At 42.0% G+C, this 26,933-nt stretch overlaps 1 protein-coding gene and 2 pseudogenes across 3 annotated transcripts in view; all 3 read right to left on the bottom strand.

Moving 5' to 3' along the window:
• The window catches only part of SDHB (succinate dehydrogenase complex iron sulfur subunit B), a 37,604-nt gene extending 10,671 nt beyond the window's left edge, over positions 1 to 26,933 (bottom strand). Inside the window, exons 1-2 of the mRNA XM_082403042.1 lie at positions 26,669 to 26,933; positions 16,095 to 16,222 (exon numbers count right to left, since the gene is read on the bottom strand). Of these exons, the coding sequence (XP_082259168.1) occupies positions 16,095 to 16,222; positions 26,669 to 26,740 (200 nt within the window). The 5' untranslated portion in view covers positions 26,741 to 26,933. The remainder of the gene's footprint in view (positions 1 to 16,094; positions 16,223 to 26,668) is intronic.
• On the bottom strand, positions 1,147 to 6,001 carry LOC309633765 (E3 ubiquitin-protein ligase makorin-2 pseudogene; annotated as a pseudogene). Its single transcript has one exon. The product of its transcript is annotated as an E3 ubiquitin-protein ligase makorin-2 pseudogene (transcript).
• LOC309610549 (protein FAM210A pseudogene) lies at positions 6,794 to 13,289 on the bottom strand (annotated as a pseudogene). Its single transcript has 2 exons — positions 12,907 to 13,289; positions 6,794 to 12,505 (listed from the first exon to the last, which is right to left on the bottom strand). The product of its transcript is annotated as a protein FAM210A pseudogene (transcript).

Below are 26,933 nucleotides of genomic sequence, written 5' to 3'. Positions count from 1 at the left end.
AATTTATTTCAAATTTTAGTTTTATTTTTTTGGACAAAAATAGTAAGTAGCTTTATATGGTTAGTTAACAGCTTCCCATCTACAAAGCACAGAGAGCAACGCCCACATCTCACAGGACTGCTGCAGGTGAATTAACATACAGGAAAATGAAACACTCAGAGCAGTGTCTGCCACATACATTCGGTCTCACTATGATTATTATCATGCAGAGACTGTGACTCTATGGAAATGGCTTATTCTCTCTGAGTCTCAGTCTCTTTATCTGTAAAATGGAATTATTATTTGTATCACAGGATTATTATGAAGATTAAATAAAAACATGCAACAACAAGGTCCTACTGTATAGCACAGTGAACTATATTCAATATCCTGTGATAAACTATAATGAAAAAGAATATGAAAAAGAATATATGTATAACAGAATACATGTATGTATAACTGAGTCACTTTGCTGTACAGCAGAAATTAACACAACACTGTAAATCAACTATACTTCAATAAAATTAAAAAACAAAACAAAACATGCAATTGTCATAGCACCTGGCACAGAGAAGCGCTCAGCAAATCTATTTCCTGGTTGCCACCCCTACCCGTGGTCCTCTCAGTAATTTTCTATGAATGGGATTTAAAAAAATATGCGCCCCCCCCCCCTCCAATTTCCTTTCTTTGTCTCTATTTCTTTTTTCCCCTCAGCTTTGAGATGATTGACAAATAATAGTGTGTAAATTTAAGGTGTATAACATGGTAATTTGATATATAGTGAAATGATTACCATAATAAGGTTGGTTAACATACCTGCATTATCTGTACGTATTTCTACCGACAATATACTATACCCTTTTCACTATACCTCTGCTAACACTGGGAATTGTAACCTTTAAAAACCTCTGCTATTCTGAGAATGGAGAAGTGTTATTACTGTCAGTGTTTTAATTTGAGATCTCTGAATACTACAGTGGTTGAATATTTGTCATAAATTCACTGAGCTTTCCTCACTTACCAGTTATTTACTGAAAGCCTGCTCTGTACCAGGTTCTGTTCTAGGTGCTAGAGATACACCAGAGGACAAAACAGATGCAAATTCCTGCCCGCACAGAGCGTTCATTCTAGTGGACTAATTCTATAGACTCAGTCTGTCCATGTTCTTTGCCTTTTGTTTACTGAAGTCCGGGGATTTTTTTTTTTTTTTTTCTTTTAAAGATCTGAGCCTACCATCTTCTAAAACAAAAACTCTTCTGTTTTTCTGTACTACTAACTCCCAGTACTTCACTTCTAGTCACCAAATGTGTGGGTGTCTTTCCCATGCCAAGCAATTCTGCAACACCAAGTGGGTGTCCCACAGTATAACTCAATTCTGCCACTATCAATCGGAGTGGCTCACAGAATTAAAAAAAAAAAGTTTACTGACTATATTACTGGTTTATTATAAAAGGATCAACCCTGCAACAGCCAAATGGAAGAGATGCACAGGGCAAGGTATGTGGGAAGGGGAGGAGAGCTTCCATACCCTCTCCTGCAGGCCACTTTCCCAGCACCTCCTGGAGTTTACCAACCCAAGTTCTCTGAACCGTGTACTTTAAGGATTTTTATGAAGGCTTAATTACGTAGGGATGATTGACTATACCATTGGTCTCTGGTAACTGATTCAACCTCTACCCCCTCTCCCCTCCTGGGAGGTCAGGGGATGGGGCTGAAATTTCCAGCCCTCTAATCACATGGTTGGATTCCCTAGCAACCAGCCCCCATCCAGTGGTTATCTAGGGGCTTTTAAGGAATCACCGCATTAATATAAACTCAGGTGTGGTTGAAAGGGGCTTGTTATGAGTAACAAAAGATACCCATTTCACCTTTATTATTTTCTGAAGCTATTTCAGGAACTGGGAACGAAAACAAAATATAACAAAAGATGACCCTATAGTTCTTATTCTTTAGGATTACAAGGGTTTTAGAAGACAGAAACGTAAGACCAAATATATATCACAGTATCACACATCTAATACATCTGTTGCTAATCTTGCTCCCGCCCTCAACCAGCAACTGGCTATCTGACTTCTGATTTTGGTAATCAAGTTTTTTTTTTCACTTTTATTTTTTTTAAAGGTCGCTCCACGCAGCATGTGGGATCCTAGTTCCCCGACCAGGGATCAAACCCGCGCCGCCTGCACTGACAGCGCAGAGTCTTAACCACTGGCCCCCCAGGGAAACCCCCAGTAGTCAGAATTTTAAAACACACATAAAATTTAAATGTTTACATTGTTAAAAGCTGACCACTTTTCCCCTTATGATACTATCCTCTTTTAAGTCTAAAAGACCACACTCCTTCCTGAGGTTTGATGAATATTTTGAATTTTCTTCCATTTCTTCCATTTTAAAATTATTTCCCCCAAATTGCAAAAATTGCTAATCAACTGCCCCAAATCACTGACTGACTAAAAACCCTCTTTTGCTTCTGATTTGTGATACTCCCCCTCCAACCACCCCATTCTATACTAGAATTTTATATATAATGTAGTCTATTTTGGAACTCCTTTTTTTTTGGCCATGCCGCGTGGCTTGTGGGATCTTAGTTCCCTGACCAGGGATTGAACGTGGGCCCTTGGCAGTGAAATCATGGAGTCCTAACCACTGGACTGGCAGGGAATTCCCTAGAACTTTTTTTATTCTAATGATCTGTCTATTCTTGTCCTGGCATGTTTTAAATTACGTATTACAAAAGCTAGTATTTGCATTTTATAAAAATTAAATATAAATAGCTAAAAAGCTAAAGCTCTTCCTTTAAACTGTCTCATGCTAAATTTCATAATAGGTAGGCAATATTAAGAGTTTGGTATAAATTTTCTCAGACTTAAAAAAATGCAATATATATATAATAGTATCTTGCTTTTTTCATTAAAAACAACTCTGCCAAGGGACTGTAATTACGTAACCATTTTCCTATGGAAGAACACTTAGGTTGCTTAAAATCCTTCCCTATTACACACAATGCTGCAAATAACATTTTGGTACATAGAAATCGATTGTTTTGGCTATTCTTTGTCCCTTGCACTTCCATATGAATTTTAGGATCAGCTTGTCAATTTCTGCAAAAAAAAGGCTACTGGGGTTTGAGAGTGATTACAATGAATCTGTATATAAACTTGGGGGTGCACTGCCACCTTAAAAATATTAAGTCTTCCAACCCAGAAACATGAAATATCTTTCCATTTATTTAGGTCTTTGTTAGTTTCTTTCAACAATGTCCTATAGTTTTCAGTCTTGCGTTTCTTTTGCCAAGTTTGTTCCTAAGTATTTTATTCTTTTTGATGTTACTGTAAATGGAATCATTTTCTTATTTTAGGATTGTTCATTGCTGGTGTACAGAAATACAATTGATTTTTATATACTTAACTTGTATCCTACAACTTTGCTGAACTAATTTATTGATTCTAATAATTTTTTGGTGTGAATTTGTTAGGATTTTCTATATACAAGGTCATGTGATCTGTGAAAAGAGAGTTTCCTTTTTTTTTTTTTCTTGATAATTTGGGTTTAATTTTGTTTTTATTGCGCCTGACAAAATACAGTTATTCAATTTGTTATTTTAATAAAATAAATTAAATGTAGGTTTAATGGCTGTTTCCTCCTTTTAAATCCTGAGCTCACAGCTTGAACTCCATTTGTTCATGCCTTTGGGAGCAGAACTCAAGAAACAGGAAATGGGCCCAGAGCCTCTGCTGGGAATTGAACTCAGCCTTTGTCACCCTTCTTATTCCAAATCAGGTAAAGAGTAGACTTTCTTCTTTAATAAAACATTTGGTGTCTACAGCTGTCTATAAAAATAATTTAGGCTTGGACTGAGTTCTGATTCACAAGGTTATGTTCGTTCAATTAAAATCACTACTGATGACAGAACTCAGTTCTCTTCAGGACCACCGCTAGATCAGAACCAGAAAGTGTTGTTGGGTGCTGTTAAGTTATTATAAAATTTCAAATCAAAGCCAGGTTTTACAGATAAAAACACACATGAGCCCTCGGGGCACAAGCCAGCAGGTGAGAGTTTCCCTGGAGGCATGTGTGCAAGATTACTCCGATTGTGACCCTAACACAAACCGTAAAAGAGGGGCCGTATCTCTGCTTCCTGCTACTTCAAGAGCCCCCACCCCCACCCCACCCCCAGGTAAGAAGGTTTATACCTGTCTGCTGAACGTCCCGCAGCAAGACTTCTCCCCTGATTTGGGACACTGCGGAGCCCTAAGTCAAGTTTTGTGCTAAGGTGTGCAGTGTGGTTTTGAAAAGCAATATACAAATCCAGTGTTGACCACACTATTTCAGTATACTAGGGAGGTTCACCACACAGGAATCCTTTGGTAAGATAAATGAATCTGCTGCTTTTAGGGGCACCTGCACGGTCCTCGAGGACGGGAGCCAGGCTGGTCTGAATCAATCAATGAAAACTCTGGCTGGTCAGCTGCCCCCCCTGAGGAGTTTGAGGTGCAACTAAGATAAATAGCAACTAGAGAAGCAGCGATTCCATATATGTTAAGGTTATTTTATATCCTCACTCTTCCCATGGCTGTAATAATGGAGTGGATGAGACCAAGGTTAAATACAACCCCACTCAAATCCAAGTGACACGCCACCCCAGGCTGCCGTGAAGGAAGCTCTGCACACCCTGGCTTGGGGAAGGCTCGGCTGGTGGAGCCGAAGATGCAGGGCGACCACCTACTCTTCAGGGTTCTGATGACTCCACTCCGGAGAGGTGCATGAAGAGGTCCCCAAGCTCTGTCATGTCGACGTCTTCAGTGTTGTGGACATGCTGGCTCTCTCGGTTCTCAATGAAATCCCAGAGCCGCACTGAATTAAAGAACCTCACAGTGCCTTCAGAACTGAGCTGTTTCCGAGGCTTCTCTGGTTCTGCTAGCCGCCCATCAGGGTAAGCATGGCGGTAAAGGGATTTGCTTCCAAACGGGCAGGTCCCTTTGCCTTGCTCAAAGTATTTACAAACTTTTTTTCCCATTCCCTGTTTGAAAGCTTCAATCAACTCGTTCTTTTTATTCTGATCTTCTACCCAATACACACTTGGAATTACAAACTCTGATATCACATGGCACTCTGGACAAGACTTGATGATTGGGTTCTCAAACTGCTTGGCACACCTCCACTGCCGGATGCAGGACAGGCAATACGTGTGGTTGCAGTTGGAAAGGATCCCGAACCTCCGCTCCGAGGCTGACGCCTTCTCGAGGATAACCTCCATGCAGATGCTGCACACTTTGTCCTGACTCGCCTGGAAGGCAAAGGCCTTCTCCATCTCGTGTTCGAATGTTGACATGCAGATCTTCTCGTGAGCTTTCCTGTGCTCTGGGTCGAAGGGGTTCAGGACTTGTAACCTACAGATTTCACAAACTTCCCCATGCAGGTAGACACAAGCATCCCCAAATCGGCACTCCCCGGCAGCTGCGTAGGGGCACAGCTGCTGCTCGCTGCTGTAGGAGATGCTAGCTTCTAAGTTGTCGCGGCCACTGCTGATTGCTTCTAGGTAGGAATGCGGCTTCAGCTCCGGGCTGTTCTGCAGGTCGCTGCAGCCTCCGGGATTACTCACCACACTTGGGCAAGTCTTTTCTTCAGCCATGCCAGAGAGATTTCGGTCTCTAAGTACCAATGTCCTCTTTTCACGTTTCCCAGGCTCGTGTAAGTTAGTTTTCACGATTGATGCAGTGAGGTAAGAAGGAGGGTGAGGACTGTGGAAACCAAGGGAGGGCACCCCGTGGGGAACAGTGCCCATGGCCCCACCAGCTGCAGCAGAGGGCCTCGTGTGATCGTATCTGCAACAAGTTCCGTAGGCGCAACAGCCATTCTGGTAGTATTTGCAGATGGTAGATGGCTTGCTGTTTGCCAAGTCCTGTGAGAACAGGCACTGGTTTCCTTCCCGACACATACCATGCATAAAATACCTGCAAGTGACCTGCTTGGTGCTCATGGCGGTCGGGTGGAAGGGCCCGAGAGTTTCCTTCTTACTTTCCAATTTCCTTTTCTTGCCTAATTTCCCTGGTTAAAACCTTAAAATTCTGAATGGTTGATGCTAGTATAAAAAAATTATTTTTGCATATTGACCTTGTATCCTGCAACCTTGCTAAATTTACTTAGTATGTTCTTGTAGTTTTGTAGATTCCTTGGAATTTTATATGTAAACAATCAAGTTATTTGTGACTAGAGACAATTTAATTCCCTCATTTTCAATCTTCATGTCTTTTATTTCTTTCATTTGCCTTTAATGCACTAGTTAGAATGTACAGTAAAATGCTGAATAGAAGTGGAGAGTGGACATCTTTGTTTTGTTCCAGGTCTTATGGATAAAGCATTCAATATTTCACAATTAAGCATGTTGTTAGCTGTAGCTTTTTCCATACATACTCTTTTTTTAAAAAAAAAGATTTATTTTTATTATTTATTTACCTGTCTATCTATCTATCTTGGCTGTGCCGGGTCTTAGCTGCGGCATGCAAACTCTTAGTTGCGGCATGCGTGCAGGATCTAGTTCCTTGACCAGGGATTGAACCCGGGCCCCCTGCATTGGGAGCGTGGAGTCTTACCCACTGGACCACCAGGGAAGTCCCTAGATACTCTTTATCTGGTTGAGGAAGTTTCCTTCTTTTTCAAATTTGCAGAGTTATGGCTTTTCCCCTTTATCCTTTGTATGATGAATTACAATGATTGATTTTCCAGTGTTAAGCCAACTTCATATTCCTGAGATAAACTGAAACTTGGTCATTAAGGCATTATCCCTTTTTATAGATTGCTAGATTTGAACTGCTAAAATTTCTTAAGGATTTTTGTGTCTATGTTCACGAATGATACCAATTTGTAATTTTCGTTTTTGTAATGTCTTTGTTAGATTTTGGTATCAGGTTATGATGGCCTCATAAAATGAACTAGGAAATGAATATTCCTTGTTTATTTTCTGAAAGAATATTGGTGTTAGATTTTTCTTAAATGTGTGATATGATTCACCAGTGAAGCCACCTGGGCCTGGATTTTTCCATGTGAAAATGTTTTTGATAACACATTTAATTTCTGTAACACAGAACTATTCATATTTTCTATTTCATCTTATGTCAATCTGGTAAGTTGTATTTTTTTCAAGGAATTTGTCCATTTCATCAATTATTGAATTTGTCATAAAGTTATTCATAATACTCTCTTGGTATCATTTTAATATCCATAGGCTCTCTTTCTATCTTGACATTGGGATTTTGTTTTCTCTTATTTTTCTCCAGTCTGGCTAGGAGATGATCAAATTTGTTGTTTCCAAAAAAACCAACTTTTGGTTTTATTTTTTTCTACCAGCTGTCTTCCCCCCAGCCCCCATCCTATTTGCTCTTAATTTTTATTATTTCCTTTTTCTACTTGCTTTTGGTTTACCTTGCTCTTATTTTTCTACCTTCTTAGGGTAGAATCTTAGATCACTGATTCTAAACCTTTCTTCTTTTAATGTATGCATTTGAAGCTATAAATTTCCCTCTAAGCACTGCTTTAGATGCATCTTGCATATTTTGAAATGCTATATTTTCATTATCATTTAGTTCAATATCTTTTCTAATTTCCCTTGTGATTTCTGCTTTGATACCTAAATTATCTTGCTGTTTACTGCTTTAAATTTTAATTCCACTGTGGTCAGAGATTATACCCTGTAAGATTCCAACTTTTTGAAATTTATTGAAATTTGTTTTATGGCCCAGTATCTTAGTGAATGTAGCATGTGCACTTAAAAAGAATGTGTATTTCATAATCACATTTATGATTGTTATGTCTTCCTGATAAAATGATCCCCTTATCATTATGAAATGTCCCCTCTTATTTCCAGTAGTGTTCTCTGCCTTGTAGTCTACTTTATCTGATATTACCATAGCCACTCTTTTTTATGTTTAATGCAGATTGCATGGATATTGTTTTCCACTCTTTCACTTTCAACCTATCTGTGTCTTTATATTTAAAGTGCACTTTGGGGGACCTCCCTGGCAGTCCAGTAGTTAAGGCTCCACACTTCCACTGCTGGGGTGAGAGTTCGATCCCTGGTTGGGGAACTAAGATCCTGCATGCCCCACAGTGTGGCCAAAAAATTTTTTAAGTGCATTTTTTGTAAATAGCATGTGGTTGGGCTTCGCTTCTTTATTTATCCTGACAATCTTTGCCATTTAATTGGAGTGTTTAGTCTCTTTTCATTTGATGTACTTATTGATATGGTTGGATTTGGGTCTATCATTTTACTATCTGTTCCAACACTTTTTCCCTGTTCTCTCTTTTCTGCCTTCTTTTAAGTAGTATTTCTAGATTAAGTAAATATTTTCAGAATTCCATTTTGATATATTTAATTTATATATTCCAATTCCATTTTAGCTATATATCTCTCTGCATTAAAAAAAAAAGGTTACTCTAGAATTATATGTCCTTAACTTTTCAGTCTATTTAGAGTTAATATTGTACCACTTCACGCAACAACATTCCAACCTCTATATAAGTTATATTTTATGTAAGACAATGTTATAATTTTGTTTTGTTTTTTAAAAATGCTATTATTTATTTATTTATTTAGGCTGTGCTGGGTCTTTTAGTTGTGGCATGTGGACTTCTTACTCGTGGCAGGTGAACTCTTAGTTGCGGCACGCCAACTCTTAGTTGCGGCATGCATGCGGGACCTAGTTCCCCGACCAGGGATCAAACTCAGGCCCTCCGGACTGGGAGCATGGAGTCTTACCCAATGGACCATCAGGGAAGTCCCTATGATTTTGTTTTAAACAGTCATATCTATTTTAATAAAGTTAAGATGAAAAAATGGTTTTGTATTTATCATATATGGTGCCTTTCATTACTTTTCTAAGAGCTGAGTTTCCACCTGGCATTATTTTTCTTCAGCCTGAAAAACTTCCTTTTTCATATGGCACAGGTCTCTGGCCCACCTGGTATTATTTTTCTTCAGCCTGAAAAACTTCCTCTTTCACGCGGTACAGGAAGCTATGACTTCTTTTACTTTTCGTTATCTGAAAATGTCTTAATTTCATCTTCATCTTGAAGATCTTTTTGCTGAATACGGAATTTCAGTTGACAGAGCTTTCCTTTTAGTAACTGAGAGAAGACATTCCACTGTCTTTTGGCTTCTGTAATTTCTGATGAGTAGTAAACAATCATTCATATCCCTGCATGCAATGTGTTTTTTTCTCATAGCTTTCAAGATTTTGTTTATCTTCAGTAACTTGATTATGATGTGCTTGGGTGGTTTTCTGTGTATCTACCCTGCTTGGAGTTCACTAAGATCCTATTAATTAATTATTTATTTATTTATGTTGGGCTTGGAGTTCACTAAGATTTTTTTTTTAAAATTTATCTATCTATCTATCTATCTATTTACTTATTTATGGCTGCATTGGGTCTTCATTGCTCTGTGAGGGCTTCCTCTAGTTGCAGCGAGTGGGGGCTACTCTTCGTTGCAGTGCATGGGCTTCTCACTGTGGTGGCTTCTCTTGTAGCAGAGCACAGGCTCTAGGCATGCAGGCTTCAGTAGTTGTGGCACATGGGCTTAGTTGCTCCGCAGCATGTGGGATCTTCCTGGACCTGGGCTCAAACCCATGTCCCCTGCATTGGCAGGTGGATTCCTAACCACTGCGCCACCAGGGAAGCCCTCACTAAGATTCTTGAATATGTAAATTATGTTTTTCACAAGCTTGAGGAATTCTTGGCCATTACCTTTTCAAATATATTTTTTGCCCATTCCCCCACTCCACTCCTTCTGGGACTCCAATTCCACATGTGTTAGACCTTCTGATACTGTTTCATGGATCAATGAGGTTCTTTTTTAAAAATCTTTTTTCCTTTTTGTCTTAAGAATAGACACTTCCTAGTAATTTACTTTCAGGTTCACCAAATCTTCCTACTGTCATTTCCAATCTGCTGTTAAGCCTATCCAGTGAATTTTCTATTTCAGATATTGTATTTTTCAGTTCCAGATTTTCCATTGGTTCTTTTTAAATATCAATAGTTTCTCTCTGCTGAGATTTCCTATCCCATCATGAGCGTATCTTCCTTTATCTATGAACACAATTATAATTGCTTGAAGTCCTTTCTGCTAGTTCCCACAACTGGGTTGCTTCAAGGCTGGTCTCCACTGATTGTCTTTTCACTTTTCACTGTTTCTTTGTATGATTAGTAATTCTGGGTTGTATGCTGGACCTTGTGAATAACATGCTGTAGTAACCCTGGACTGTATCATGCTTCTCAGAAGAGTGATTTTTTTTTTTTTTTTTTTTACACCTTCAGAGAATGTTTCACTAGAGATTATCAAAGCACTCCCCAGCGCCTCACTTTCTGTAACTGGACAAACACAACACAATTATGAAACTGGATGGCAACAAATCTCAAATGGGCTGAACCAAAGGTGGAAACTCAGGATTATTAGTGCTTCTAAGACCCACAATTTATCCTCATTGGAAAACACGCCCTAGGCAGCGTGAAAAGTAAAAAGAAAGTTTCATATAACACATGATTTTACACCAGGCAGTCTCAGTGGTTAAAAATAAACAAATTTGTTAATATCTATCTTAGCATTTAATATACGCAAAAATGTGAATTATTTAATAAACAAGCTAAAACATGTTTACTGTTTTTTGGATTTGAAAATGTGCTGTCAATTTGAAATCACACGTTCGACCTGTATCAGGAGACAAACCATCCTGCCTTATCAGGCCTGCATGTGGCAGAGTGAGCCCTGCCCCCTCACCACTCCACCCACCCCCACAAAGAAGAGTCCAACCACAGCACAGCCAATATAATGATTAGACGTATCAAATGTAAACATTATTTTCCCTTTAAAGTATTCTCTAAATTTGGCCAAACTCAGTATTTAATACGAAAACCCCGCCTCACAGCAGTGATGCCTGCGGGACTACTTCTGGCATTCTCTTGCCTTATCAGATCACCCATAACAAAGACAGTCTAGAAAGAGGCCCGTTCCCTCTTTCAATTCAAAGGTTAGAACTGAAGTAAAGGCAGAGCAAAAGGAAACACACAAACACATCCTCAAACACACCCACACAAATTGGGGCAACTTTCACATCTGACATGACTGAATTTCATTCCAAGCAGGTTTTAATGATAGCTTTGCTATTTAAAAAATTTAAGTAAAATGCTCAAGTAAGGATGTTTCAATGCAAGAGGAAACAGCAGCTACAATCTTAAAATTTTACTCCAAAATGGAATCAAGACCGACTCTGGCTGGTGGAGACCAGGAGGCAGGGACAGGCAGGTCCCATCCTCCCAAACCTGCAATGCTGAGAACCACAAGCTCCAGGCACTGGTAAGGATATTTGATCTCCACCACAAACTTAAGGTGTAATGATTTTCCCTTTCCCTCTGAGAGATCAGTTGGAGAGGACACGATGCAGGAATAACAGTTTTACGTTCTGGGTGAGAAAGTGCTATGCCGCACAGATTTGCTTAAAAAATTTGATTATGGCAAGCTTCACGTAAAAATCATCTTTAAAGGGTCAATTTTTCATTTACATATAACCAATACATCTAATTTACATATACATGACCCAATTTTCATTCAGCTTTCTTCATATGAAGTCTACCTTTTAACTGGTATGTAACCGTTATATACTGTCTTTATAGAAAGACTAAATATCCTCTTATTCACAAGCAGTTCTTATGGTAACAGTTTGTCGCCACATTGAGAACTGAATATAGTTAAAACCTCAATGAATAACAAAGATGAAGACCTAGTGTTAAATCTGTGGAGGGCCGCACCAGCTATTCAAGGAGTCAACAGCTGCATCTGAACACAAAGCAAGGATGACTGAAGATATGGACCACTGCTTAACGCTGCTACCGACATGAAATTCTTATACTGGATTCATTTTTTCTTTTCAAAAAACACTGATTTTCTAGTGATGTTTAACTTTAAAAAGTTATCTCAGTTCTTTAACCCTCAGAGGACTGCTATATTTAGGCTGCTAACCAAAAAAATAATCAAGAGCATGTACCTTTGTCCATAGTCTCCAAGGGTTAAAGTGCAGGAACTGTCTATAACCTGGTATATAAGGCACCTTATTCCACTTTTTTCTTAAAAGAAACCTTTCCTTTGGTTTCTTGCAGTTTTTCAGTGAGCCTGTCCTTTGTCTCCTCCATCTTCTCTGTGAGGTGCTCCTTTGTCTCCTCCATCCTGTCCTGCAGATACTCCTTCACAGGAGGTGGCGTTGACATGCAGCCGCGGCTGCGCAGATACTTCACAGTGAAAGCAGTCCCCCCCAGGGTCACAGTGTACCACGTAGGCAGTGCGATCTTCAACAGGGCATATGCTGTTAGTGCATTTCCACTCTGGGAATTTTTCAGAATGTTTACTATGCTGTCAGGTAACCCAGTAAGTTCTAGAAAAGGAACGACATTCACTCCTTTTATGGCTGCATAATAAAACATTCCAAACCAAACACCGGAAGTTATTAGATGCACTGGAATCAAAACTTTCCCATATTATCTAAATGTTTTCTTTTTTTTAAATAAGTTTATTTATTTTTATTTATTTATTTTATTTTTGGCTGTGTTGGGTCTTTGTTGCTGCACGTGGGCTTTCTCTAGTTGCAGCGAGAGGGGGCTACTCTTTGTTGCGGTGCGCCTGCTTCTCATTGCGGTGTCTTCTCTTTGTTTCAGAGCACGGGCTCTAGGCGTGCAGGCTTCAGTTGTTGTGGCTCGCAGGCTCAGTAGTTGTGGCTCGCAGGCTCTAGAGCGCAGGCTCAGTAGTTGCGGTGCGCAGGCTCAGTAGTTGTGGCTTGCGGGCTTAGTTGCTCCGCAGCATGTGGGATCTTCCCAGACCAGGGCTTGAACCTGTGTCCCCTGCATTGGCAGGCGGATTCTTAACCACTGCGCTACCAGGGAAGCCCTGAATGTTTTCTTAAATCGTTGATAAGGACTAACTGATCTGTTTTGTAAAGGATCAGGTTCTTCCTTTTTTTGGAGGGAGTTCCTGGGGATGTAGCACTGGATGACAGAACCCTCTTGGATAAGATATCCTGCTCCCACTGTTTAGGGTGAAGGACCCCCGGTTGGGGTGGATGAGCAATGAATGGCTTCCTTTCGTTTGCAACACACTGGGCAGCAGGTAAGTGCAGCCATCGTTTCCAAGGGCCCGGTACCCAAACCACTCTGGATTCCGACATATATAAAAGTAATGGTTCCTTTCTGTTTTGACAGTGCCCCCAAAGACCAGCTTTATCTGGTTCCATGCGTGTCCTACGTGCCAGTCGGAATACAGTCTTTGGTACATTTCATTGCATTTTGAAGAACGGAGATTGATGGATTTCAGCTTCTATAGAGACTCAGAACCTGAGGCCACCGCCGCCGCTCTACGCTGTGTGGCCGCTCGGAGCCCCCACCCCCCCACCCCGTGTCCCTCCAGAGTGACCAGCTGAGCGTGGGTCAGGGTGCTGGAAGCCGTGGGCTCAGGTGACCCAGCTTCCGGCCCGCCCACCCGACACACCAGCCCCACCAGCCACCCACTCGCACCTGCTCTTGCTGGTGCCCTCAGCATGGCCTGATTTTTTTTTAAAGCAACAATTAGTATGGCTGAACTCAAGATCTGGGCACAGTTCATAAACAGAATTTGGGGCTCCCCCTCTGTACTTCTTTCCAGGATTTCCCCCTCATTTTCTGGTGCTATGGTAGCTTCCAAATATATCATCTGGTCATTCAAGCTAGTGACCACACTAAGACTGTAGGGTTTTTTTGTTTTTGTTTTCAATAAATTTATTTATTTATTAATTTTGGCTGCGTTGGGTCTTCATTGCTGCGCGGGCTTTCTCTAGTTGCGGCGAGTGGGGGCTACTCTTTGTTGCGGTGCACAGGCTTCTCACTGTGGTGGCTTCTCTTGTTGTGGAGCACGGGCTCTAGGCGCATGGGCTTCAGTAGTTGTGGCACGCGGGCTCAGTAGTTGTGGCTTGCAGGCTCAGTAGTTGTGGCACACGGGCTTAGTTGCTCCGCGGCATGTGGGATCTTCCCGGACCAGGGCTCAAACTCGTGTCCCCCGCATTGGCAGGCACATTCTTAACCACTGCACCACCAGGGAAGTCCCTAGACTGTGATTTTTTTTTAATGGAGTTTTAGCCTTTGCACTCCCACATCAACCGGGGCTTGCCCTCAGGTAAAAAAAAAACATGCAAAAACAGTTTATTTATCCAAGCAACACTCTATACTTACAAGTGTCAACTCCCTTCCAGTGTCTGCCTGCTTTGGTCACTCTCCTGTGCCTTCAGGTCATTGCTTCTTATATTTATCTTATAAACCAGAGTGTACAGTTATTATTTGTTGAAGGGTTAGTATGCGGGAAACTATTCTGCCATTACTGGAAGTAAACGCAATCACTTTAAATTTTATCATTAAAAATAGAATTATGAATTTAACTCTTCCAGTTTTAATCACATTCTGTAGTTTTAATTCGCAATGTTTTTATTTCCTAAGTATCTGATAATAATATTTTTATTATTCCTTAATCAAGTGGTTATTTAAAAGAGTGCTTTAAATTTCCAAGTAATTAGGGTTATTTTGTTCTTAATATGAATTTTTAGTTTTATTGTATTATGGTCAGAAAATGTGGCCTGTACAATTTCCCTTTCTTTGAATTTTATTAATAATTTCTGGTTGCTGAATATTTGATAATTTTGTCTGAGAAGAAGATTATATATCAATTAACTCTATCTTATTAAAAGAGTTTGTGTGTTGATAGAGTTTAAAAAAAGCATTTAAAGTACCTGTGGTTTTCAAATAATTTTTTTGGTGCCATGGAAGCTTTTGTTCAAAAGAAATACTTATTCATTTACAAATAAAACAGATCATAAAACAGAGCAGCTCTGGTTCTACTTGGGAGGTGGAGGTGTGGAGTGGTGGGAAGCTAGAGCCCAGCCCACTAGATTCTTCTTTCCTTTTGGCTACCTGTGGAGATTCTTTAAAGATGGAAGAGGGGGCTTCCCTGGTGGCTCAGTGGTTAAGAATCCTCCGGCCAATGCAGGGGACACGGGTTCGAGCCCTGGTCCGGGAAGATCCCACATGCCGCGGAGCAACTAAGCCCGTGTGCCACAACTACTGAGCCTGTGCTCTAGAGCCCACGTGCCACAACTACTGAGCCCACGTGCCACAACTACTGAAGCCTGCGCACCTAGAGCCCGTGCTCCGCAATAAGACAAGCCACCGCAATGAGAAGCCCATGCACCACAACGAAGACCCAATGCAGCCAAAAATAAATAAATAAAATGAAAAAAAAAACAAGATGGAAGAGGAGTGGTTCAGGAGTGGTAATGTGAAGGACTCAACGTGCTGTTGTTGGCTTTGAAGATGTGGACTATGAGCCAAGGAATGCAGTTTTCTCTAAAAACTGGGAATGGCTCTCAGCTTTTAGCCAACAAGAAAACAGGGACCTCGGTCTTACAACCATAAGGAACTGAATTCTGCCAACAGCTTGAAGGAGCAGAAAACGGATTCTCTAGTCTCCAGAAAGGAACACAGCCTGCTGACACCTTGATTTTAGTCACGAAACCTTTACCAGACTTCTAACCTACAGAACTATAAGATAATAAATCTATGTTGTTTTAAGCCACTAAGTTTGCGGCAATTATTACGACAGAAACAGAAAGCTAATACATAGGTATGGATCATTTTTAATATTTAAACTACACCCCTATCTTGTCCTATCACCATTCCAGCCAAGTTTACAGTGCTTATCATTATTACAGAATACATAGGTCCATATACGTAAATTAACATAAAAACATTGAGTATTTTAAAATTGTTAATGTGTTAATGACTTCAGATACTATGCATAATGCTATCTCTGTCAGTATTCCTAGAAACTGTTATACTTTGATTTGCGGGAAGGAAATGAATTTTGTAAAAGTTGTTCTTGGTATTATGTTTTTGAATCAGGTATCTACCTTGTTGTTTTAAAAATAGATGATAAATTCCAGAGCCACTGGATAATCTGTTTTTAAACCTTCCAAGGATGGGAAAAGCATGTCCCTGAAATAGATCAAGAGCTCACCTTCATTTATCAAATACCTAGCTTTCACAGAGATACTCACTTATTCAAATCAATTTCGTAAGTTTGCATATGAGGTTTATCTCCAGTCTTGTCTGGGTCCCATCGATAGATGGCAAATTTCTTGATGCGGGGAGCTGTGGCTGCAGCTGTCTGGGCCCCACGGCAGGCCTGAAATTTAAAAAGTTCATAAGAAGGAAAAAAAAAACCATTAAAAATGCAAGATAAATCCTTCTGTTTAGTTGCCACTATAAACTGCAATACTGGATACAAACCCACACATTACTGACACAGTCTTCTTGGGATAGGCAGTCATCCAATATCCAACACACAATACTAAGTACCTGTAATATGCCAGACATGGTGCTGGGGGCTGGTGAAATGGTGCTTAACAAAAGAGACATAGCCTTTGCCCTTATAGAATCTACTTTGTAGTGAGCAAGAAGATAAATGAAATATTCACAGTAAAGTGTAGAGAGGGAAGAATGCAGCAGAGACTTGCACTAGTCTAAGTGGTCGGGGAAGGCTCTATAAATGATATTTAAGCTGAGGCTTGATGTATAGGGATGAAGGGGAAGGAGAACAGGGTGTTATAAACCTAGGAACAACACATGTAGAGGCCCGGGTGGGGGAGAGCACAGGCACCTGTGAGGACCGAGAGAAGTCCACTGTAAAGCAGGGTGACTTGACAAGGGATGGAAGAGTGGCAGACTCGAGGAACTTAAGAAAGACTTGTAAGTTTTGATTTTATCCTAAGAGCAATAAGAAGCTAATAAAAATTTATCAGGTGGGTGACACAATCATTTTTATTTTTGAGAAGAACATCACTGGCTTACAAGGGAAGAACTGTCACATGACATCTGGGGAAACCAGTTAGAAAGCCACTGCAGTTGTCAAAATGAGATGCTGGTGCTTTTCGATTAGGTGTCTTAGTCTGGGCCATTGTAAGAAAATACCGAAGGCTGGGTGGCTTAAACAACAATCATTTACTTCGCACAGTTTTGGAGGCTGGGAAGCCCAAGATCAAGGTGTCAGCAGATTCGATGTCTAGTGAGGACCTTCTTGGTTTGCAGAGACCTACATTCCTGCTCTATCTTCACATGTTGGAAAGAGATCTCATGTCTTTTCCTCTTTTTATAAAGGCATTAATCCCATCATACAGGTCCTACCCTCATGACCTAATTTAACCCTAATTCCCTCTCAAAGGCCCCATTTTCAAATACCACCACAGTGGGGATTAGGGCTTCCACATATGAATTTTGGGGGAACACAAACATTCCGTCCATAGCATTATGGCAGGAAACAAGATAAAGAATATTGTATCTTAAAATAAATTTAGGGAACTAACAAACAGCTGAGACCTGCTCTCTCTGATGATACTGTTCCATCTCCTGGGCACTTGCAGTCTCTGCCAGTGGGTTTCACACAGCGAGCCAAGGAATCCTAGAGTGCCACCCAGGGGCTGCTGGGATAGATAAGGTTAAGAGGGTGGGCCTGACTTCCCTCACGCCTTCAACCACAACAGCCTCCGCATAAAAACATATTTGCAAAAAGGGTGCTGTTGCTCAAAAAAAAGTTTCATATTTAAGTTTATACTCATTTAAAAAACCACTATTTATTATTGCCTGGCACCGAATTAAATGCTTTATATTAATTACTCCACTGAATCTTCATTTTAAAGACGAGAAAAATGAGGCTCAGAGATCAAGTGATGGGCTCGTGATTACAGAGCTGGTGAGTGGAGCCAGGATTGGAACCCAGGTCTGTCTGTCTGGCTCCAGAACCCATGTTCCTAAACACTGTACTATTCATTTATGAATATTCTTAGGTCTCTTCTTGGTGCTGTTTTCTTCTCTTTACGTCTTAACTCCTTAAGGGCAGGTGTATTAGTTAGGGTTCTCCAGAGAAACAGAACCAATGGTGTGTACATATATATACACATATATGAAAAGAGACTTATTATAAGGAATTGGCGCATGTGATTACAGGGGATAACAAGTCTCAAGATCTGCAGTTGGCAAGCTGGAGAGCCAATGGTATAATTCTAGTCCAAAGGCCAGCAGGCTCAAGACCCAGGAAGAGTCGTTATTTCAAGTCCAAAGGCAAGCAAAAATATCAATGTCTTAGTTTGAAAGCAGTCAGGCAGGAGGAACTTCCTCTTATTCGAAGGAGGGTCAGCCTCTTGTTCTACTGAGGCCTTCAGTTGATTGGATAAGGCTCATCCATGTTAGGGAGGGCAATGTGCATTACTCAGTCTATCAATTTTTTTTAATTTAGTTAAAAAATTTTAATACAATTTTATTTTTTTATTTTATTTTCTGGCTGCACTGTGTGGCTTGTGGGATCTTAGTTCCCCGACTAGGGATTGAATGCCGGTCCTCGGCAGTGAAAGCACAGAGTCCTAACCACTTACTGTATACAGTAAATCCCCTACATGAGAACCTTCAAGTTGCGAACTTTCAAAGGTGCGAACGTGCATCTGGTTCCAGCAAGGAACCATCTCCCACCTCCTCTCCCTCCTCCCGTCAGTAATTCTTCTTGCCTGTTCACTCGATGCCAGCCCCTGTATGCCAGCTGTTATACTGTACTACTGTATTTTTAAGGTACTGTACTGTAAGATTAAAAATGTTTTCTTTATCTTTTGTGTTTGTTTGTTTTTTATGTATTATTTGTGTGAAAAGTATTACAAACCTATTACAGTACAGTACTATATAGCCGATTGTGTTAGTTGGGTACCTAGGCTAACTTTGTTGGACTTACGAACAAACTGGACTTACGAACGCGCTCTCGGAATGAAACTTGTTCGTATGTAGGGGACTTAACTGTAATGCTAAGCTGCCCCCATCCCATAGCCCTTGAAGCCCTTTTGCATTTAGGAAGATGAAACAAGGTCTCAACAAGTCCTGCTGAGCTTCTACTGTGGTGATGAGGGATCCTGCCAGTCCAAAGAGCACTTATAAGTTGAAGATAGAAATATTCAGATGGGGGCTTCCCTGGTGGCGCAGTGGTTGAGAATCTGCCTGCCAATGCAGGGGACACGGGTTCGAGCCCTGGTCTGGGAAGATCCCACATGCCGCGGAGCAACTGGGCCCGTGAGCCACAACTACTGAGCCTGAGCGTCTGGAGCCTCTGCTCCGCAACAAGAGATGCCGCGATAGTGACAGGCCCGCGCACCGCGATGAAGAGTGGCCCCCACTCGCCGCAACTGGAGAAAGCCCTCACACAGAAACGAAGACCCAACACAGCCAAAAATAAACATAATAAATAAAAATTAAAAAAAAAAAAAAAAAAAAGAAATATTCAGATGGTATTCCAGGCCAGCTAATTCTCTTATACACTGTTAAAGAAAGTAAAAACTCTTAAGGTTAATTGAGTAATTATAAGAAATGCAATGGAGTTTATTACTTGCTCGCAAAAACCGCCCCAAATTAAATGAAGCTGAAAATATCAGCTCTCAGTATAAAAGAAGAAAATGTATGAAGAAAATGAAAGTGAAGGTGAGGATGAAAGCTGTATTTTATCTTATAACCAAGCTGGCTAAGATCATTAATAAAAGGAAAGTCATTTCTACAAATGAACACTTTTCACTAGGGACTCCATTGTGAAATGACAGGAACGTTTGGCTAATGCCACCTTGTGGTGTTTAAGAGGAAGTGGAAGAAGTGAAAAGATTCCTGAAGATATTATTATTATTATTTTTTGGCTGTGCCGCATGGCTTTCCGGATCTTAGTTGCCCGGAACCTGCAACCTCGGCAGTGAAAGCGTGGAGTCCTAACCACTGGACCACCAGGGAATTCCCTCTTCAAGATATTAGCTCCAGAGGCCTTTTGCTTGCTTAACACACCCCCTTTTTTGTTTTTGTTAGATTTAATGAGGTATATTCATTACAATAAAATTCACTAATTTTAAGTGTATAATTTGATGAGTTTTGATGAAGTTGTATAACTTCTACCACAATTATGACAGAATATTTCCATTCAGAAAGTTCTCTAGTGTTTCTTTGCAGTCAGCACCCTCTCCCTACCACTGGCAACTGATCGGCTTTCTATCACTACAGATTTGCCTCTTATAGAATTTCATATACATGCCATGAGATAATACATCTTGAGTCTAGCTTCTTTCGCTCAACATGATGCTCTGAGATTCATTCATGTTGTTGCATATATCCATAGATTGTTAGTTTTTTAAATTACACTTTTCATTTGGAAATACTGTAGAATCACATGCATTTATAAGAAATAATACTGAGATCCCATGTACTCTTCACTCAATTTCCCCCAGTGGTAACACTGTACAAAACTACAGCACAATATCATAACCAGAATATTACCACTGATATAGTCCAGGTACAGAATATTATTTCCATCCCCGCAAAGATCCGCTCTTTTACAGCCATAGCCATGCCCCTCAGGCCTCCCATTCCTACTCCTTCACCCCTAGCAATCACTCATCTGTTACATTTCTGTAATTTTGTCATTTTAAGAATGTTATATAACGTAATCATCTCATATGTAATTTTGGGAGACTGGCTTTTTTCCCATTCAGCATAACTCTCTAGAGACTCAGCCAAGTTGTGTGCCTCAACAGTCATTTCTTTTTATTACCAAGTAGTGTTCCATGGTCTGATGCACCTCAGTTTGTTAAGCCATTCACCCACTGAAGGATATGCAGGTTGTTTCCAGGTTTGGGGCTATTATGAATAAAGTTTAATGAACATTTGTGGACAAGTTTCTGTGTGAACATAAGTCTCCATTTCTCTGGGATAAATGCCCAGGAGTGTAATTGCTGGGTTGTATGGTAGTTATATGTTTAACTTTTTAAGAAACTGCTAAACTGTTTCCCAGGGTGGGCGGCTGCTATGCCTGAGGCAGTAGTAGGGGGAGAGGGATAAAATGCCTTTAAAAAATATACAGGGACTTCCCTGGTGGCGCAGTGGTTAAGAATCTGCCTGCCAATGCAGGGGACACAGGTTCGAGCCCTGGTCTGGGAAGATCCCACATGTCGCAGAACAACTAAGCCCATGAGCCACAACTACTGAGCCTGCGCTCTACAGCCCGCGAGCCACAACTACTGAGCCCGTGAGCCACAACAAGCCCGTGCGCCTAGAGCCCGTGCTCCGCAACAAGAGAAGCCACTGCAATGAGAAGCCCTGAGAATCCTGCGCACCGCTACAAAGAGTAGCCCCCGCTTGCCACAACTAGAGAAAGCCTGCGTTCAGCAATGAAGACCCAATGCAGCCAAAAAAAAAAAAAATAAATAAAACAAACAAACAAACAAAAAAACCACACAACAGAGTATCTGAAGGTGATAAAGCCCAACATAAGTTTTGGGGTACCCCAAAGTGTCACTAATTTTTTTCCAAAATAACTAATTTAAATTCATTTTGAGTTTTTTATACAACGTATTTTATACAACATTTGGTGGGGTAAGGGGGGGCTAACAGGAATGAAGAGAGAAGATACTGAAATCAAAATGGCCAGGGCAGGTTGTGGTTCTAAAAGTGATGGAACTTTGTTCATCTTGAGGGCTGAACTAAGAGTTAATACACAGGATTTTGGGAGCTGTGATTAAAAAAACATTCCCCAAAGAAATCTAAAAATTTGCTCTGTAGGTGTATGCAGTGGAAGTAATAATAATAGCTTTCATCACTCAGCCCTTACCACGTGCCAGATGTCGTACTAAATTATGTCTAATCTTTACAACATCTCTACGAGGAAAGTTTTTTATTCTTAATTAAAAAATGAGAATAAGGTCATATAACAAAAGAGTCAGGATTCAAACATAGGTCATCTGACTCCAAAGTCCAACCTTTTAGCCGCTACATAGTGGTGAAAATGCAAATCCAAAACAGAACAGCACAAAAAGATAATTCCTCTCCCCCAAAAGATGCATAGAGCAAAAGTTTTTACTCTACTTAAACAATCAGCAAGATTTTAGGCGGTAGTTGGTCCAGATATAGTCATTCACTTATTTGTTCAACTACTATGCTCCAGGGACTGTTCTGGGCTTTGGGGGAGTCAAGGACCAAACAGACATACATCCCAGTCCTGTGCAGCTTACACAGTGATTGGAGGAGACGCACACAAATAAAACCTACAGTTTGTCAGACAACTGGAGACAACTCTAAACGGGGTGGCCAGGGAAGACTTCACTGAAAAGCTGACACTTGAGCAAAGATCCGAAGCAGGTGAGTAAGCAAGCCACACATAAATCTAGGGGAAGAGCACAGAAGGCAGAACGAGCACGGAGCACAAAGATCTTCAGGTGGGAATGTGTGTGAGGAGAAACGAGGCGCCGGTGGTAGCTGAGAATGGAGTGAGTGAGAGGGACAGAACAGGAGAGGAAATCAGGACGTTAATGGAAGAACCAGACCATGCAGGGCCTTGGAAGGACTTTTGCTTCTACTCCGAGTAAGATGGGAAACTACTGGAAGGTTTTGAGGAGTGACAAAGACAAGTTTTGGAAGGATCACGTTGTCTCCTGTTTTGAGAACCAACTGTAGAGGTGCAAAGATGAAAGCAAGAAAAGCAGGAAGTAACTGCGATAATCAGCTAAGAGATGATGATGGCTTGAACGAGGCTGGTGGCTGTGGAAATGGTGAAAAAGCGGTTAGTTTTTAAATACACTTTAAGAAGGAACTGACAGATTTGCTTACAGATTGGGAGTGAGGCAAAGAGCAAGGATGACTCGAAAGTTTTTGGCCCACGCCACGTGAAGGATGAAGTTGCCATCAACCGCGATGGGAGGGAAAGTTGGTGTGTGTGTGGCAGGGGAGTGGCAGGATTTTGGTTTTAGGCAAGAAAAGTTTATTAAATATCCATGAGGAAATTTTGAGAATATAGTTGGGTGGCCATCTGAATCTGAAGATTTGGGGTGAAGTCTGGGCTGGAGACATAAATTTAGGAGGTATCTAAAGCCCAAAGGAGTGTCTATAAAGACGAGGCCTAAGGACTGAGCCACAGCATTTAGAGTTTGGGGCAAAAAGGAGAAATCAGCAAAGGGAGACAGAAAGAACTGCCAACGTGCAAGGGGGAAAACCTGAAGCCTGGGATGTCCTGGGAGTCGGGCCAAAAAAAGTGTTTTGAGGAGGGAGTGAACAATATGCTTCAGAGAGCAAAGTACCATGAGAACAGAGGACTGACGTTAGATTTAACAAAGCCAAGGTCACTGGTGACCCTGACCCAAGTACTTTCCGTTAAGTGGTAAGCGTGAAAAGTCTGACTGGAATAGGTTCATGGGAAGATGTGGGGAGATGAACTGTGGTCAGCGAGTTTAGACACCTCTTGAGACATTTTTCTATAAAGATGAGTGGAGAACTGGGGTGGTGGCTGGATCTGGCTTTTTATTTTTATTTTAAGATGGAAGAAATTACACCATGCTTGTGTGCTGCTGCTGCTGATACAACAGAGAAGGAAAACCTGATAAGGCAGGGGAGAGGGGAGACTTTCTGGAGAGCTATCTTTGCCTTTTTTTTTCCCCATACGCATCTTGCGGGGTCTTAGTTCCCTGACCAGGGATTGAACCCAAGCCCCCTGCAATGGAAGCGTGGAGTCTTAACCACTGGACTGCCAGGGAATTCTCATGGAGAGCTATCTTTTTTTTTTTTTTAATTTTATTTATTTATTTATTTATTTAATTTATTTATTTATGGCTGTGTTGGGTCTTCGTTTCTGTGCGAGGGTTTTCTCTAGTTGCGGCAAGTGGGGGCCACTCTTCATCGCGGTGTGCGGGCCTCTCACTATTGCGGCCTCTCTTGTTGTGGAGCACAGGCTCCAGAGGCGCAGGCTCAGCAATTGTGGCTCACGGGCCTAGTCGCTCCACGGCATGTGGGATCCTCCCAGACCAGTGCTCGAACCCATGTCCCCTGCATTGGCAGGCAGATTCTCAACCACTGCGCCACCAGGGAAGCCCTGGGGCTACTCTTCATTGCAGTGCACGGGCTTCTCACTGTCGTGGCTTCTCTTGCTGCAGAGCATGGGCTCTAGGCGCGCAGGCTTCAGTAGTTGTGGCACGTGGGCTCAGTAGTTGTGGCGCACGGGCTTAGTTGCTCCACGGCATATGGGATCTTCCTGGGCCAGGGCTCGAACCCATGTCCCTTGCATTGGCATGAGATTCTTAACCACTGAGCCACCAGGGAAGCCCTGGAGAGCTATCTTTGAATAAGCAGTGGGACAGAGAACATGAGTGAAGGGCAGCCACTGGAGTGCTGCCGATTGTCCCACAGTAACAGGCAAGAAAGGAGAATATACAGGAGGAAGTGGGCAAAAATTTGAGGGTTTTTTTTCTTTGTAGCCTGTCCAGAAATTTATACCACAAACCCATGACCAAGGTGGCGGCGGGGGGTGGGGGGGTGGGGTCCTTCAAAAGCATTTCTACCTCAATCTACAAAACTAGTGAGTATTCAAGGCTTAGCGCACCTTTGTAGGAAATCTTGGATAAGATGAAACCCACAGTTTATAACTTAAGGGAAGAAGCAAGATCATCAACAACTGGACTGAATCCGGACGGAGGATGAGAAGGGTGAATTCTGGATCATGCTGAAGGCAGCTTGTTATGTCCCTAGGAAAGCTTCCTTAAGGAGCAGGCTTGGAGCTAGATGTGTGAGCGGCATGGGTCCAAATCCAAGCTCTACCACTTAGTAGCTGGATGTTCTTTGGCAAATTACTTAACCTTTCTGATTTTATTTCCTCTTTTGTAAGAAGGTTGGGAGTATTAAAATCTACCTCATAGGATTAACTAGAGGGCCAAGTTTCTAGCATGGCTCAGAAAATAAGTTCTGCTTTTCAGCACTGGCAACCGTATCAGTTCTTGTATTATTCTGATTGGCAGATAGGTATCCTAAGCCCTGCCGGTGCTAGGAGCAATGATATACACAACTGAAAGTAGGTGGTAATTGCCTTCAAAGAATACAGAGTCTAGACGAAGAAATGAGGCAACAACACAAACAACAGTTAATACATTACAGTTAAATACTTACAGGCAGAACTGTGGTTCAGTGGTGCAAACTAAATAAAAGGAATTCAGAAGAGAAATCCTACTGTGTCCTAGACTCCTAGGAACCTGAATGTACCCAGAGCTAATACATCAAGCTCATTACTTTTTAGGTGGCTTTTGTGGGTATGAATGCATATTCCTACAAGGGGGTGCATGTGTGGGGGAATCTTCTATTTTCTCTGCCCTCAGGAGGCCCTACAATGGCCTCACCTGGAATTACAACACTGACCTATGAAACCAGCCTTTTCTATAATTCATGCTTGGAAGAGGGACCTGCGCTTTAGAACTCACTCTCATTGGTGGGGCTCTCACAACTTAATTGCTTGCTCAGCAGCTATAAAAGGAACTGGTAAACAATGTCGCTATCAATCACCAATTTAATGTTCAGAGGGCACCAGCTTGAGGCTCCGGTAGGCAGTCCTCTTTCTCATCCCTCCTTCTCAGAAAGAGTGTAAACTGACTTGTCTAAGTTCACGTGAAGCATATTGGAAAGAGCTAGCATTAGAAGATGGGCCATATGCCCTGTGCTGTGTAGCCAGAGCAGTTACTTAAATGAGACGTATTCTCATGCGAGCGCAAGAAGAGGAGAGGACCGAATATTTCTTGTACACCTACCATGTGCCCAGATCTGTGCTAGGAGTTTTTCACACATTATGTTCAAAACACTGAGTTTAGGTCCTGGATCAACTGGTTCTTGGCTGTGATATTTTTGAGCAAGTAAAAAAAAATCTTCTTTCTGGGGCCTCAGTTTTCAAATCTCTAAAAAGGAGGTTAGAATTCCTGCTCACCCACCTTACAGGGTTTTTTCAGGAGCCCAGAGGAGGAAAAAAGATTTGAAACGGATTTATAATACCTCAGTCCCTGATATACACAGATTGCAATGGCAGTTTCCCTTCCCCGTCTACCTGTTCCCATTCAGAATGCAGATCAGAAGTGTGTAGTTTCCTGACAATACAAGGGGCGTGGAGGAAACATATCAATGCACCCGGAATAATATAAATAAGAGCAGCGCCAAGCTCTGTACCTGTGATCCAAGCCCAAACTCTGTCGGTATTATGATATGTCCTTTACAGACAGGGATACTGAGAGGATGACGCTGCTTTAAGGAACCCAGATCCTCAGGGGGCTGAGTGGATTTTCCTCCGTTTCTCCCTTCCCCTCTTTACTGAGCCCTCAACCTTGCACCCCGGAGGCGTGCCTCGCCTCCCAGTCCCATCCTTCACGCTCCGGCGGTTCTGTCTTTCTCAGAGGTGATGGTTTGGTGGCAGAAAAAGGGCTTGGCGTTCAAATGTTTGGATTCGAATTCTGCTTCCAAGTCAGTCGTCACTCGCTCGCCATGTGACCTTGGGCAATTCAAGTCCCCTCTCTGAACTTCTTTTTTATTCTTATGTCTAAAAAAATCCTCTCCGCCCAGACCAACTCACAGGCTGCAGAGAGGTGCAGAAAGATAACCAGCAGGTATGCTCCCGTCCAAAATCAGAGCCCTGAGCAAGCGGGAGCTGGTATCCTCCTCCCTGAGGCCTGGCCCTGTGCTCCCCTCAATCTCCTCCGCCGCCCCCTCAACTGCAAGCCATCTCCGTGACTTTCATCCCTGCCCTTCCCACCCCAGAGCCGAAGCTCACCTGCAGGCAGGCTCTGCCAAGGGTTGTGGCCGGGAACCGGCGCCTCAAGGAGACTGCGACCACCGCCGCCATCTTGGATCCTGACGTCGAGCCCCACCCCTTAACCCCGATGTCACTCTCCGCCGGCGTCCCGCCGAGCACCGCGGCACCGAGCCAGGATCCACCGAGGACCCGATAGCCGCGCAAGAGCCACCGAGGGGGAGGCGGCTTCCGGTTTTCCGAGTGGGAGGAGGGAAGGCGGAGACAGTCAACAAGAGCGTGCGCA

The sequence above is a fragment of the Balaenoptera borealis genome (assembly GCF_965194805.1).
Source record: "Balaenoptera borealis genome assembly, chromosome: 1".
Taxonomy (NCBI): Eukaryota; Metazoa; Chordata; class Mammalia; order Artiodactyla; family Balaenopteridae; genus Balaenoptera; species Balaenoptera borealis.
This window is presented reverse-complemented; position numbering and strand designations above follow the sequence as displayed.